We start from the raw sequence: 13555 nt of genomic DNA, 5'->3' as shown, positions 1-13555 counted from the left end.
TTGTGTGGATAAGAAGATACCCTAGGGTCACAGCCACTCAGGGTCCCGGGAGTCATTCTTTGGTCAGGAACACCCGATGTTGGGAACCCTCCTAACGCCCCACCCCTGCAGAGTCCCTCCCCAATCTGTGGGCCCCTGCTCACGTTGTCTGTGAAGATGACCCCGAACTTCCAGATCTGGTACTTGACATCGATGGACATGAGCCTGTGGGGGCGGGGGTGGGGAGAGATGCTTGAGTGTCAGACTCCAGTCACCTCCCCTGCATGCCCCAGGCCTGTGCAGGGGTGTCCTGGGCTCACCAGGTCAGCAGCCCTGGCGGCGGGTTGGGCTTGCGCTCATTGTGGGCGGTGATCTCTAGTGTGGCCAGGTCCATGCCCAGTAGCTCAGCAATCCGCTCCCGCCCGTAGATGTCCCCATGTTTGTCCAGGACCTGCACAAGAGAGCGTCAGGTTGTGTAGACACAGCTGGAGTGTGGGTGTGTGTCGTGGCCTGCAAGGGGGTTCTGGGGACACTCCAAACTCTGAGTGAGAAATGGGAGGTGCATTTTTTTGTTTTTTGAGACAGTCTCCCTCTGTCACCCAGGCTGGAGGGCAGTGGCGCCATCTCTGCTCACTGCAACCTGTGCCTCCTGGGTTCAAGCGATTCTCCTGCCTCAGCCACCTGAGTAGCTGGGATTACAGGCATGCACCACCATGCCCGGCTAATTTTGTATTTTTAGTAGGGACGGGGTTTCTCTGTGTTGGTCAGGCTGGTCTTGAACTCCTAACCTCAAGTGATCTGCCCGCCTTGGCCTCCCAAAGTGCTGGGATTACAGGCGTGAGCCACCGTGCCCAGCCCACTTTGTTTTTTTCTACAGCATTTATCACCACTGACATACTGTACTTGTGTTCATCATCTATCTTTCCAACTTGAAGGTCAGAATCACTGTTTTGTTTAACACGGGATCCCAGGTTTCTAAAACTGTTCCTGGCACATAATAGGTGCTCCGTAAATATGAGTGAACGAATTATAGTAACAGCCAACATATCTAGTGTTCTCCTATATGCCAGATACTGCTCATGTAGTATATAATACAACAACCCTGTAGGGTTGGCCGTATTATTACCCCACTTTGAGTATGAGATACAGAAAGGTCAATAAGCCAGAAATAGAAAGGCAGGCAATCGGCTGGGCGCAGTGGCTCGTGCCTGTAATCCCAGCACTTTGGGAGGCCGAGGCGGGTGGATCACCTGAGGTCAGGAGTTCGAGATCAGCCTGGCCCACATGGCGAAACCCTGTCTCTACTAAAAATACAAAAATTAGCCAGACGTGGTGGTGGGTGCCTGTAATCCCAGCTACTCGGGAGGCTGAGGCAGGAGAATCGCTTGAACCCGGGAGGTGGAGGTTGCAGTGAGCTGAGATTGTGCCACTGCACTCCAGACTGGGTAACAGAGCGAGACTCCGTCTCAAAGAAAAAAACAAAAGAAAAGCAGGCAATCTGGTTCCAGAGTGTGTGTGCTTAAGACACATTGCTAACTTCCTCTCTTTCAACTAGTATTTCTCTCTTTTTTTGAGACGGAGTCTCGCTCTGTCACCCAGGCTGGAATGCAATGGCGCGATCTCGGCTCACTGCAGCCTCTGCCGCCCGGGTTCAAGTGATTCTCCTGCCTCAGCCTCTCAAGTAGCTGGGATTACAGGTGCCCAGCTAATTTTTGTGTTTTTAGTAGAGATGCAGTTTTGCCATGTTGTCCAGGCTGGTCTCAAACTCCTGACCTCAAGTGATCTGCCCACCTCGGCCTCCCAAAGTGCTGGGATTACAGGCGTGCGCCACTGCGCCTGGCCTCAACCAGTATTTCTTGAGTATTCACTCTGTGCCAGGCACTATGCTATGCTTTCTTGTTTTTTGTTATTATATTTTTTTTGAGATGAGGTCTCACTCTTTTACCCAGGCTGTGGTGCAGTGGTGCAATCTTGGCTCACTGCAACTTCTGCCTCCCAGGTTAAGCGATCCTCCCACCTCAGCCTCCTGAGTAGCTGGGACTACAGGCATGCGGTACCATGCTAATTTTTTGTATTTTTGGTAGAGACGGCATGTTGCCATGTTGCCCAGGCTGCTGTGAAATTCCTGAGCTCAAGTGTTACATCCATCTCAGCCTCCCAAAGTTCTGGGATTACAGGCGTGAGCCACCACGCTTGGCCTTGATGCTCTGCTCTTTCCATGTGCCCATTCAAGAAAGGGAAGCAAGCTTACTATGCCCATCTCCCCATGGGGAAACTGAGGTGCTACTCAGAAAGGCAAAAAAACCTCTTGCCCAAGGTCACACACCAAGCAAGTGCTTGGCAGGCCTGTGATGGCCTGGTGGCAGGCAGGGACCCAATCCAGGACCCAGGGCATCCATGTCCTCTCACCTTGCGCTTGACAAACTTGTCCCAGTAGTTGCTAGGGAAAGACCTGCAGAGAGAGAGAGAGAAAGCGTGAGTATAAGATGTTAGGGCCAGAGGGATCAGAGCTGTCAGCCACGACAGGGTTGGCTGAAACTCCACTGTTTTTCTTTTTTCTTTTTTTTTGAGATGGAGTCTCACTCTGTTGCCCAGGCTGGAGTGCAGTGGTGTGATATCTGCTCACTGCAAACTTTGCCTCCCAGGTTCAAGCGATTCTCCTGCCTCAGCCTCCTGAGTAGCTGGGATTACAGGCGCCCACCACCACGCCCGGCTAATTTTCGTATTTTTAGTAGAGACGAGGTTTTGCCATGTTGGCCAGGCTGGTCTTGAACTTCTGACCTCAGGTGATGCCCCCACCCGCCTTGGCCTCCCAAAGTGCTGGGATTACAGGCGCCCACCACCACGCCCGGCTAATTTTTGTATTTTTAGTAGAGACAGGGTTTTGCCATGTTGGCCAGGCTGGTCTCAAACTTCTGACCTCAGGTGATCCCCCCTCCCGCCTTGGCCTCCCGAAGTGCTGGGATTACAGGCGTGAGCCACCTGCGCCTGGCTCCACTGCTTTTCTTGTAGGAACCTTGAACAGTGGGGACCCCACTGCCATCTTTGCTAGACCCCAGATGAGGCAGAGAATTTGCATTCAGAGCCAGATGTGCAAAAAAGACCTCAGAATGGCACTCTGATAAAGAGGCTCTGGCGTGGTGACGGGTGGGGAGGAGTCCAAACCAGCAGCCTGACTCAGCACCAACTCCAGTGCAACTGCCTGCTTCCTCATACTGGTTGATTTCATTTAATTTCATGATTCTGGCCCTTTATTCACCAGTTTTCCAAGTGACAAATTGATGCCCTAACATCCTCAAATATGGCCAACGAGTTTATTTTTTTTTGAGGCGACAGCCTCGCTCTGTCGCCCAGGCTGGAGTGCAGTGGTGCCATCTCGGCTCACTGCAAGCTCCGCCTCCTCGGTTCACACCATTCTCCTGCCTCAGCCTCCCGAGTAGCTGGGACTACAGGCACCCGCTGCCACGCTCAGCTAATTTTTTTGTATTTTTAGTAGAGACGGGGTTTCACCGTGTTAGCCAGGATGGTCTGGATCTCCTGACCTCGTGATCCGCCTGCCTCGGCCTCCCAAAGTGCTAGGATTGATTACAGATGTGAGCCACTGTGCCCAGCCACGAGTTTTGTTTTTTGAGAGGGTGGAGCGATGATTGATTATGAATTCACGGATTTGCAATTATTTGAAGTGCTTCGATTCATTGCACTTCCAATTCCTATTCGGTTTTTTTTTGGCCCCCAGACATAGGGTCTTGCTCTGTCACTCAGGCTGAAGGACAGTGGCATAATCATAGCTCACTGCAGCCTAGAACTCCTGGGCTCACGCCATCCTCCAGCCTCAGCCTCCCAAACAGCTAAGACTACACGCATGCGCTAGCCAGGCTAGCATGTCTGGCTAACTTTTTAGTTTTTTTTTTCTAAAGATATAGGTCTCTCTATGTTGTCCAGGCTGGTCTTGAACTCCTGGGCACAAGGGATCCTCCTGCCTCAGCCTCCCAAAGTGCTGAGATTACAGGCGTGAGCCACTGAGTGAGGCCCCTAGGGCCCCTAATGATTTCTTTTCTTTCTTTTTTTTTTTTTCCTTTCTTTTTCTTTTCCTTTTTTTTTTTTTTTCAGATGGAGTCTCGCTCTGTTGCCCAGGCTGGAGTGCAGAGGCACAATCTCGGCTCACTGCAACCTCCACCTCGCAGGTTTAAGTGATTCTCATGCCTCAGCCTCCGGAGTAGCTAGGACCACAGGCACCCACCACCATGCCTACTTTTTGTATTTTTAGTAGAGACTAATTTTTGTATTTTTAGTAGAGATGGGGTTTCACCATGTTGGCTAGGCTGGTCTCGAACTCCTGATCTCAAGTGATCTGCCACCTTGGCCTCCCAAGTGTTGGGATTACAGGCGTGAGCCACCGTGCCTGGCCATGTTTTTTTATTTTGCACTCATTGCACCTGAGTAAGAATCACACCTGAAGACAGGGTTTAAAACACGGGTTCCTGGGCTCACACCCCAGAGTCACTGAACAGGAACCTCCAGGCCTCAAGTCTAGGAATCTCTGTGTGCCAACCTCACCCACACAGATGCTGTAATGCATGGGAAATGTGCCTCTTTTATGGAAAGAAAGAGTAAGACTTGGGGAGAATGAGGCAGGGCCTGCAGGGACTGAAACCCTAGGTTTTTTTTTTTTTTGTCTGGGGGGAAGGGGGTGGAATTTCACTCTTGTTGCCCAGGCTGGAGTGTAATGGTGCGATCTCGGCTCACTGCATCCTCCACATCCCAGGTTCAAGTGATTCTTCTGATTCAGCCTTCCCAGTAGCTGGGATTACAGGCGCCCGCCACCACGCCCAGCTAATTTTTGTACTTTTAGTAGAGACGGGATTTCACCATGTTGTCCAGGCTGGTCTCAAACTCCTGACCTCGTGATCCGCCCACCTTAGCCTCCCAAAGTGCCAGGATTACAGGTGTGAGCCACCGTGCCTGGACCGAAACCCTAGTTTTTTGGGGTCCAGGCCCGGACTGGGTGGAAACCCAGGTCCCCTCCTGCTGCCACCCTGAGGTGGGGGCTGGGTCCTTACGGCGTGTTGAGCACCAGTCGGTCCCACTGCCCCTTCACGTCATCGTCCTCAGGCTGCTCCGTGATGTACAGGCCGTCAAACTCCAGCTTCCGGGCCAGCTCCTTCTCCCGCTTAAAGATTACCAGGGGCACCTGGATAGTGGGAGGAGGCCAAAGGTGGGCGTCAGGCACCTTGGCTGGACCATAGTCTCAGCAGAAGCCATGACATCTTGCTGGGGTCTGTGTGTGACCCCACATCAGAAGTGCTTTCCCAGTGATAAGGGTAGAAATGAGGCCCAGGCAGAGGGCTTAGGGCTGGGATGTGGGGGACATGGGCAGAGGGGTCAGGGCAGGGATGGGGGAGGCACAGGCAGGGGGGTCAGGGCTGGAATGTGGTGCATAGATAGAGGGGTCAGGGCCGGGATGGGGGGCATAGATAGAGGAGTCAGGGCTGGAATTGGGGGGCACAGGCAGAGCAGTCGGGGCTGGCAGTGGAGAGGCACAGGCAGGGGTGTCAGGGCTGGGATGTAGGGGCATATAGGGGTCAGGGCTGGAATGGGGGTGCGGCACAGGCAGAGGGATCGGGCCAGGATGTGAGAACAGGGGAGCTGTGGGAGCCCAGGAGTGGTGCCTGATGCCACCTGGGGCTTCCCAAGGGAGGGAGGTCTGAACTCAGAACTGAAGGATGAATAAAACAGGCAGGTGCAAGGAGGTGGAAGCAGGGCAAAGTATTGCAGGCAGAGGGAATAGCACGTATGAAAGTTTTAAGCCTAAAGAACACTAGTTCAATAGCAAAGTATCAAGACAGTGGTCCAGAACCTGGTTCCTCAGCTATAAGCCGTGTCCGTTCCCAATCTGAATGTCGTCCTTACTGGAGACCCCTGTCATCCTTGCTGGAGACCCCAATCCTGTACCCAGTTCCCCAGCCCTCACCCCAACCCTAGGCCCCCTCTGTCCCAACCACTTTGAGGGCCCCCAGCCCCAGCCAGTGCTCCAGCACTGCCCCCACCCCCACCCAGCCAATAAGCCCTTGCCCCAGAACCATGGCCATGGGCCCACCTTGAGACAATTATAGCCAATGATGCAGAGAAAGGCCACCAGTGTATGCAGGAGGCTCAGACACCGCAGGGCGGGTTCCATGTAGCCTGTGCTTTCCTCCAGGAAGTAGTACACCATGTTCTCATCCTCATCGCCCTCTGCCTCCTCTCCGGCCCCCAAGCCCCAGCCAGAGCCGCCACCAGAGCCTGCACCTGACACATCCCCAGCAGCTGAGCCTTCCATGTCGTCCTCCCCTGGTGGAGAGTCTGAGACCTGAAATGGGGACAGAGATTCATCTGTGGGTCTGCCACATGCAGAGCCCACTCACAAAATTGAGCCTCCATTCCCGAGATTGGACTGGGACCATACCAGATACAGTCTTGGTGTGGCTGTCAATCAAGATCAAGGGTTGGGCCTAGGGCTGTAGCTAGCAAATCAGACTCTGACCTGGGAATTAGCCTATTGAACTGAGTGGCACAGAACTGAAGACAGAGTTGGTTCATCTTGATAGTGGAGCCCTAAAGAGACTGCCCACTAATATTAACACTAACATGAAAATTAGTAGCAGCTAAACATTTACACAGTGCTTTTTATATGCCAGGTACTGTTGCTCTAACTGCCTTACACACACTCATCCTCTTTTTTTTGGTGGGGTGGACGGAGTTTCACTCTTGTCACCTAGGCTGGAGTGTAGTGGTGCAATCTCGGCTCACTGCAACCTTTGCCTCCCGGGTTCAAGGGATTCTACTGCCTCAGCCTCCTGCATAGCTTGGATTACAGGTGCCCGCCACCAGGCCTGGCTAATTTTTTTTGTATTTTTAGTAGAGACGGGGTTTCACCATATGGCCAGGCTGGTCTTGAATTCTGGACTTCAGGTAATCCACCTACCTCGGCCTCCCAAAGTGCTGGGATTACAGGCGTGAGCCACTGTGCCTGGTGCCTTATCCTCTTTCAATCCCCACAGCTCTAAGAGGTATTCCATTTTACAGATGAGGGAGTTGAGGCACAGGGATGGTAAGCACCTTGCCTATCGTCATGCGCCAGTGGGCAGTCCCACTTTGGGACTTCTGGGTCCCACAGAAGCCATGATTCGATCTCTCTAGTCTACCTTACTGTCCTGTTATCTAGACCCCTGGCAAGACCCCAAGGGTCCCTTTGTCCTTCAGGAGGCCTGGTTCTTAGCCCATTCCTTCCATTCTGTGAGCGGCCCATTTCTTCCTCCCTGCAAACTTCTGTTTAGCTTATGTGAAACCAAAGATGCTTAACAGAATCAGTGGGTGTTGCCAAGAGCTGAGGGCCTGCACCCAGGCGCACAGGACTGGCATGTGGCCGAGCTGAGCAGAGAACTCAGCTCCTGCTCCTGCTCTAACTCCCACAGACACTCAGGCTTCTGTCCCAGATGGATCCAGGTATCCCCTACTCACCCCCATGGAGGGGGGTCCCAGGATCCAGGTGTCCAGCCTGAACCCTCCTAACGACCCAAAGCCCAATACCTTATCCCTTCAGTGGAAGAACCCTGAAATTCTGATAGGGGCTGAGCCTCCCATCCCACAGCATGGATAAGGGCCCGACCCTCCCAGCCCTTCAGGACCAGCACCTTATAAAACAGCAAGATGAAGTTGATGGCAAATGCCAAGAAGAGGGCAAGGAACCGCAGGGTGTAAAAGTTCCGGGACAGGTAGTTCTGAGAGAGAAGAGAAAAAGAGAGAAAGCGCTCACAGATCAGCCTCTTCCCTGGAGAATTCATCCCATCATTTACCCGCAATCAAAGTACCTGGGCTCTCAATATCTTTCCTACAACCTCCTATTTATTTATTTATTAATTATTATTATTATTATTTTTGAGACAGAGTCTTGCTCTGTCGTCCAGGCTGGAGTGCAGTGGTGCGATCTTGGCTCACTGCAACCTCTGCCACCCGGGTTCAAGCAATTCCTCTGCTGCCGCCTCCCGAGTAGCTGGGACTACAGGCGTGCGCCACCACGCCCAGCTAATTTGTGTATTTTTAGTAGAGACAGGGTTTCACCATATTGGCCAGGCTGGTCTCAAACTCCTGACCTCGTGATCCGCCCTCCTCAGCCTAAGTGCTGGGATTACAGGCTTGAGCCACCGCGTCCAGCCTATTTATTTATTTTTGAGACAAGGTCTCACTCTGTCACCCAGGCTCGAATGCAGTGGCGCCATCTCGGCTCACTGCAACCTCTGCCTACCGGGTTCAAATTCTCATGACTCAGCCTCCTAAGTAGCTGGGATTACAGGTATGCACCACCACACTCAGTTAGTTTTTGTATTTTCAGTAGAGATGGGGTCTCACCATGTTGGTCAGGCTGGTCTCAAACTCCTGACCTCAGGTGATCCACCCACCTCAGCCTCCCAAAGTGCTGGGATTATAGATGTGAGCCACCTCGGCTGGCCTCAACCTCCTATTTGTTGAGTGCTTGCTTATACCAACATCTGGGCTAAGAGCTTTATTTGCATGAGCTTGTTTAATTCTCAGTACACCCCTGTGAAGTGGGCACTACTGTTATGCGCACTTTACAGATAAGGAAACTGAGGCTCAGGGAAGTGGTGTCTTGCTCAAGGTAACATAACCAACGAGTGGCAGAGATGGGATTTGAACCCGGGCAGTCAGCCTCCAGAGTCCAAGCTACAAGCCACTTGGCCATGCTGCTTCCTGAGTGAGGTCACCCCACCTGTCACCCTGCCTGCTTTACAGAAGATGAAAGGGAATTTTTTTTTTTTTGAGTCAAGGTCTTACTCTCACCCAGGTTGGAGTGAAGTGACACAACCATAGCTCACTGCTGCCTCAACCTCCTGTGCTTAGGTGATCCTCCCGCCTCAGCCTCCTGAACAGCTGGGACCACAGGCATGTGTCACCTCACCCAGCTAATTAAAAAAACATTTTTGGCTACTCTGGGTGCACTGCCTAGAGGGTAGCCCTGCTCTGCAAGGAGCAGTAATTAAAAAAAAAAAAAGATTAAAAATATTCGGCCAGGTGCAGTGGCTCACGCCTGTAATCCCAGCACTTTGGGAGGCCGAGGCGGGTGGATCACAAGGTCAGGTCGAGACCATTCTGGCTAACACGGTGAAACCCCGTTTCTACTAAAAATACAAAAAATTAGCCAGGCGTGGCGGCGGGCGCCTGTAGTCCTAGCTACTCAGGAGGCTGAGGCAGGAGAATGGCGTGAACCCAGGAGTCAGAGCTTGCAGTGAGCCGAGATTGTGCCACTGCACTCCAGCCTGGGCAACAGAGCGAGACTCCGTCTCAAAAAAAAAAAATTCTTTTGTAGAGACAGGGATCTCCCTATGTTGCCCTGGCTTGCCCCAAACTCCTGGGCTCCAGTGATCCTCCTACCTTGGACTTCCAAAGTACTGGACTTACAGGCATGAGCCCCCTCGCACGGCCAGGAACATCTTCCATCTCTCCCTCTTTCTCTCCACCTTTCCCTCCATCCCTCATTCTTCCCACAAATTCTGACGGAACCACCTTCGTTCCACATGATTCCCTCACCGCCCCCCCGCCCCCCACCACCACTTTATTTGAGGCAGAATCTCACTCTGTCGCCCAGGCTGGAGTGCAGTGGCACGATCTCGGCTCACCGAAACTCCTGCCTCTTGGGTTCAAGCGATTCTCATGCCTCAGCGTCCTGAGTAGCTGGAATTGCAGGCATGCACCACTATGGCTGGCTAATTTTTTTTTTTTTTTTTTGTATTTTTAGTAGAGATGGGGTTTCACCATGTTGGCCAGTCTGGTCTTGAACTCCTGACCTCAGGCAATCCGCCTGCCTCGGCCTCCCAAGGTGCTGGGATTACAGGTGTGACCCACCGTGCCCAGCCTCCCTCACCCCCTCCTATCGGGCCAGGCCTGGAGAGGAGACAGGATGGAGGGAACCCTGGGACCTGCCTCCCAACATCCACCCTTCTTCCTGGCCTGGATGAGATGAACGCTTCCCCAGGAACTGGGAGAGCTCAGACCTCCACAGCAGCACTGGGAGTGGTGGAGGGACTGAGACTGTAAGGGCTGACAGCCAAGAACAGGCCATGGTGGGAAGGCCAGAGTGGTGGCCTCACTGAATGTAGCTCTGGACAGAGGATGGAGGTGGAAGTGTGGGTGGGTGGCCCCGATGAACAGAGGTATGGAGGTTGGAATAAGGATTGTGAGCAGGGAAGGGACAAGGAACCAAGTGAGGGCCATCTGAAAATGCTACCCTGTCCGCAGGTCTGGGGATGCCTCTGCCCTTTCCCCAGCTAGGGTTCTTCTTAGAGATGAGCTTGAAGAGATGAACTCAAGAACAAGGTGAGCAGGAGAGGTGGGCACCAGAGGTGGGGCTCCCGGGGAGAAGAAGGTTCAGGTGACCTGGCTGGATCCTTACCAGGAACTTCACCCTCTGTACCTCCAGTTCTCCCCAGAATTCGCCTCCAGCTTCCTCCTTCTTTGGAGGGGGTGAGGGAGGTGCTTGCTTCTTGGGGGGCTCTGGTGGGGGCTCGGGAACTTCTTCCTTCTCCCCATTCTCGGCACTGCAGGGCAGGACAGAGAGCGGTCAGGAGGTGCCTGGGCAGGCAATGCATGAGTTCATTCATTCAAAACCATTCACCAAGGGCCCGCCCTGTGCCTGGCCCAGGTTTGGATGGTACTGGGTACATGGGATGATGAGATAATCAGGACTTGCCCTTATGAGGCTCCAGTCCAATGTGGGAGACAGGCAGTGACAGTGACACCAGGCAGTGACAGCCCAGAGTGGTCGGGGCTGGGATGCAGGAAGCTCAGGGGGTTGTGGGAATCTGGAGGAGACACCTCCTCAACTTAGGAGGGGGTCAGGTGTCCTGGAGAATTGGAAAGGATGAGAAAGACTCAGAGTAGGCATGGGGGCCTGTGTTCCAGGCAGCGGGAAAGCACATGCGAAGGCCTGGCAGTTAGATGGGAGTTTTCATTTTTCTATCTCTCCATATTTTTTTTTCTTTTTCGACACAGGGTCTTGCTCTGTCACCCAGGCTGGAGGGCAATGCTGCAATCAGGGCTCACTGCAGCCTCCACCTCCGGGGGTCAAGTGATCCTCCCACCTCAGCCTCCCCACACACCACCATGCTTGGCTAATTTTAATTTTTTTTTTATGTTGCCCAGGTTGGAGCATTTATTTCTTGATTCTTTTACTCAGAGCCCCTCCTCCGTGCCTGAGTCTGGGCTGGGTGATGCCGAGGACACAGGGTGGCCAGGACAGCCTCGGGGCCTGACCTCTGGAGGCTCCTACTCTAGGAGGGAGGCAGTGATAGGGGCTAGGCCCCTCAGCCCCAAGGCCACTCACTCGGCTTTCTCCGGCTCCAGCTCTGGTTCGGGCTCTGGCTCTGGCGGGAGCTCCTCCTCCACTCCATCCACCTAGGGGCAGGGCAAGCATCAGGGCTGAGTCCTCACCCTAAGCGCTTCTCAGGCTGCCTGCCTGCTCCTCTCATCTCCTTTCTCTCTTATTTCCCCTGGGTAATCTAAGTTTTACACTTCCCCCCACCAGAAAGAGGCAGATTATGATTCCCGTTTTACAGAGGGGAAACTGAGGCTCATCGAGGTGAAGCCCTTTGCCCAAAGCACTGCGCAGGGTCGGGCTGACTCCAAGTGCAGCTCTGCTTGTCCCCAGGGCTTCCCACCACCTTGACCTCCACATTCCCATGGCATTCCCAGCACCAAGGGCCTGAGGATGTTTGGGGTCCCTTCCTCCATGGTGTACTTCATTCCCACAACGAGTATCTCCGAGGGTCTTTTCCTAGTGGCCCTGACCCTGTCTCGGGACTTTTTTTAGTCTTGGTCTTTCTTTTCCTTTCCTTTTTTTTTTTGAGACGGAGTCTCACTCTGTCACCTAGGCTGGAGTGCAGTGGCACCATCTTGGCTCACTGCAACCTCCGCCTCCCGGGTTCAAGCGATTCTCCTGCCTCAGCCTGCCGAGTAGCTGGGATTACAGGCGCACACCACCATGCCCGGCTAATTTTTGTATTTTTAGTAGAGAAGGGGTTCCACCACGGTGGCCAGGATGGTCTCAAACTCCTGACCTCAGGTGATCGGCCCGCCTCGGCCTCCCAAAGTGCTGGGATCACAGGTGTAAGCCACCGCGCCTGGCTTAGTTTTGGTCTTTCCTGCCCTCTAATTTGGTCTCTGGGTTTCTTACTCTCTCTGGCTCTCCAGGTATCATTTTCTCTACCTCTCCGGGCCCTGCACTCTGTCCGGCCCTGCACTCTCTCTCCCTGGCCCTTTCTCCAGGTCTCCATCTCTGAGTCTCTTTCTCTGTGGGTCTGAGTATCCCTCTGTCTCTGAGCGTCTCTCTTGCCCGGCGCCCCCTGTCCCCGTGTGCGTCCTCCGTGGGTGCGTCCTCCGTGGGTGCGTGTGCCCATCCCCCTAGCCAGTTCTCTCCTCTGTGTGTGTCTCCACCCAGCCGGGCTCTCTTCCTCCCTCCAATCCCCCATCTTTCCAAAACCCCAAAACCCCGCCTGCTCTCTCACCCCCAATTTCCTCTTGAGGATGGGAGAGCCCTCGGGTGTGGGCGGTTCCGCAGGCGTCGTGTCCCCCATGTCCCCGAGACCGCCAGCCCCTTCGGGCCGGAAGGGGCCCCCATCGGTCACGGCCACCGCCCCGTCGGCGCCGCCCGGCCCGGCCTCGTGCACCGCCTCCTCCTCGTCTCCAGCGCCCTCCGCGGCGTCTCCAGCGCCCTCGCTGGCACCCTCGCCGTCTGCGTCTCCGCCCGGCCCGGCCGGCTGCTCGCCGTGCACCTCGTCGCTGGTGGGGTCGGGCATGCCTGCCAGGAGCTCGGTCACCGTCACCTTCTTGGCGCCCTCCACCAGGCCGCCGCCGAACAGCGAGCCCCAGAGCAGGCCCAGCGCGCCCGCCGCCGCCCCCGCGGCAGCGGCCCCAGCGCGCGTCACTGCTGCCCAGAGCAGCGCCGCCACTGCGGTGGCCGCCTCGCGGGCCGTAAGCCGCCGCAGCCGCCGCACGCGCCGCCGCAGGCTGCGGTAGCTGAGGCCTCGCAGGGCCCGGCCTGCGGCCGCCACCACCCGCGCCGTCGCCCCCGCCGCCGCCGTGGCCGCCGTGCCCTCGAGCCCCGCCGCGCCCTCCTCCGCGCCTTCCGCGCCCGCCTCCGCCGCGCCCGCGCCCTCGTCCTCGTCGGTCTCCGGCTCGCCCTCGGGCTCCGAGATCTGCGCGGCGATCTGCATCTCGAAGATGGTGTCCTCGCAGAAACTCACGAAGAGCTCCATCTTCTCAGCCTCGCCGCCCTCGTTCACCACGTCGAAGATGAACTGGCGCTTGGACTCCTTCACCTGAAGCGAGGGGCGGCAGACAGGATGGGGCGCCGTCAGCGGGGGCTCGGACAGCAGCGACAGCGCAGTGGCAGCTACAAGGGGTCACCGCGGCAGGCGCTGTTCTAAATGCATTGTTGGTATTTTGTTTTTGAGACAGGGTCAGGCTGGGCGCGGTGGCTCCGCCTGTAATCATAGCACTTTGGGAAACCGAGGCTGGCAGATCA

The 13555-nt window shown here is 55.0% G+C and overlaps 1 protein-coding gene across 4 annotated transcripts in view; it reads right to left on the bottom strand.

The window, feature by feature from the left end:
- The window catches only part of RYR1 (ryanodine receptor 1), a 158463-nt gene that overhangs the window by 9254 nt on the left and 135654 nt on the right, over positions 1-13555 (bottom strand). For all 4 annotated transcript variants that reach the window (XM_009435534.3, XM_009435535.5, XM_009435536.5 and 1 more), the window contains 9 exons: positions 12537-13349; positions 11357-11427; positions 10427-10571; positions 7653-7739; positions 6077-6328; positions 5040-5170; positions 2389-2431; positions 300-430; positions 144-204 (listed from right to left, as the gene is read on the bottom strand). In XM_009435534.3, the coding sequence (XP_009433809.2) occupies positions 144-204; positions 300-430; positions 2389-2431; positions 5040-5170; positions 6077-6328; positions 7653-7739; positions 10427-10571; positions 11357-11427; positions 12537-13349 (1734 nt within the window). The remainder of the gene's footprint in view (positions 1-143; positions 205-299; positions 431-2388; positions 2432-5039; positions 5171-6076; positions 6329-7652; positions 7740-10426; positions 10572-11356; positions 11428-12536; positions 13350-13555) is intronic.

Source organism: Pan troglodytes, chromosome 20, assembly GCF_028858775.2.
Source record: "Pan troglodytes isolate AG18354 chromosome 20, NHGRI_mPanTro3-v2.0_pri, whole genome shotgun sequence".
In the NCBI taxonomy this organism is placed as follows: Eukaryota; Metazoa; Chordata; class Mammalia; order Primates; family Hominidae; genus Pan; species Pan troglodytes.
This window is presented reverse-complemented; position numbering and strand designations above follow the sequence as displayed.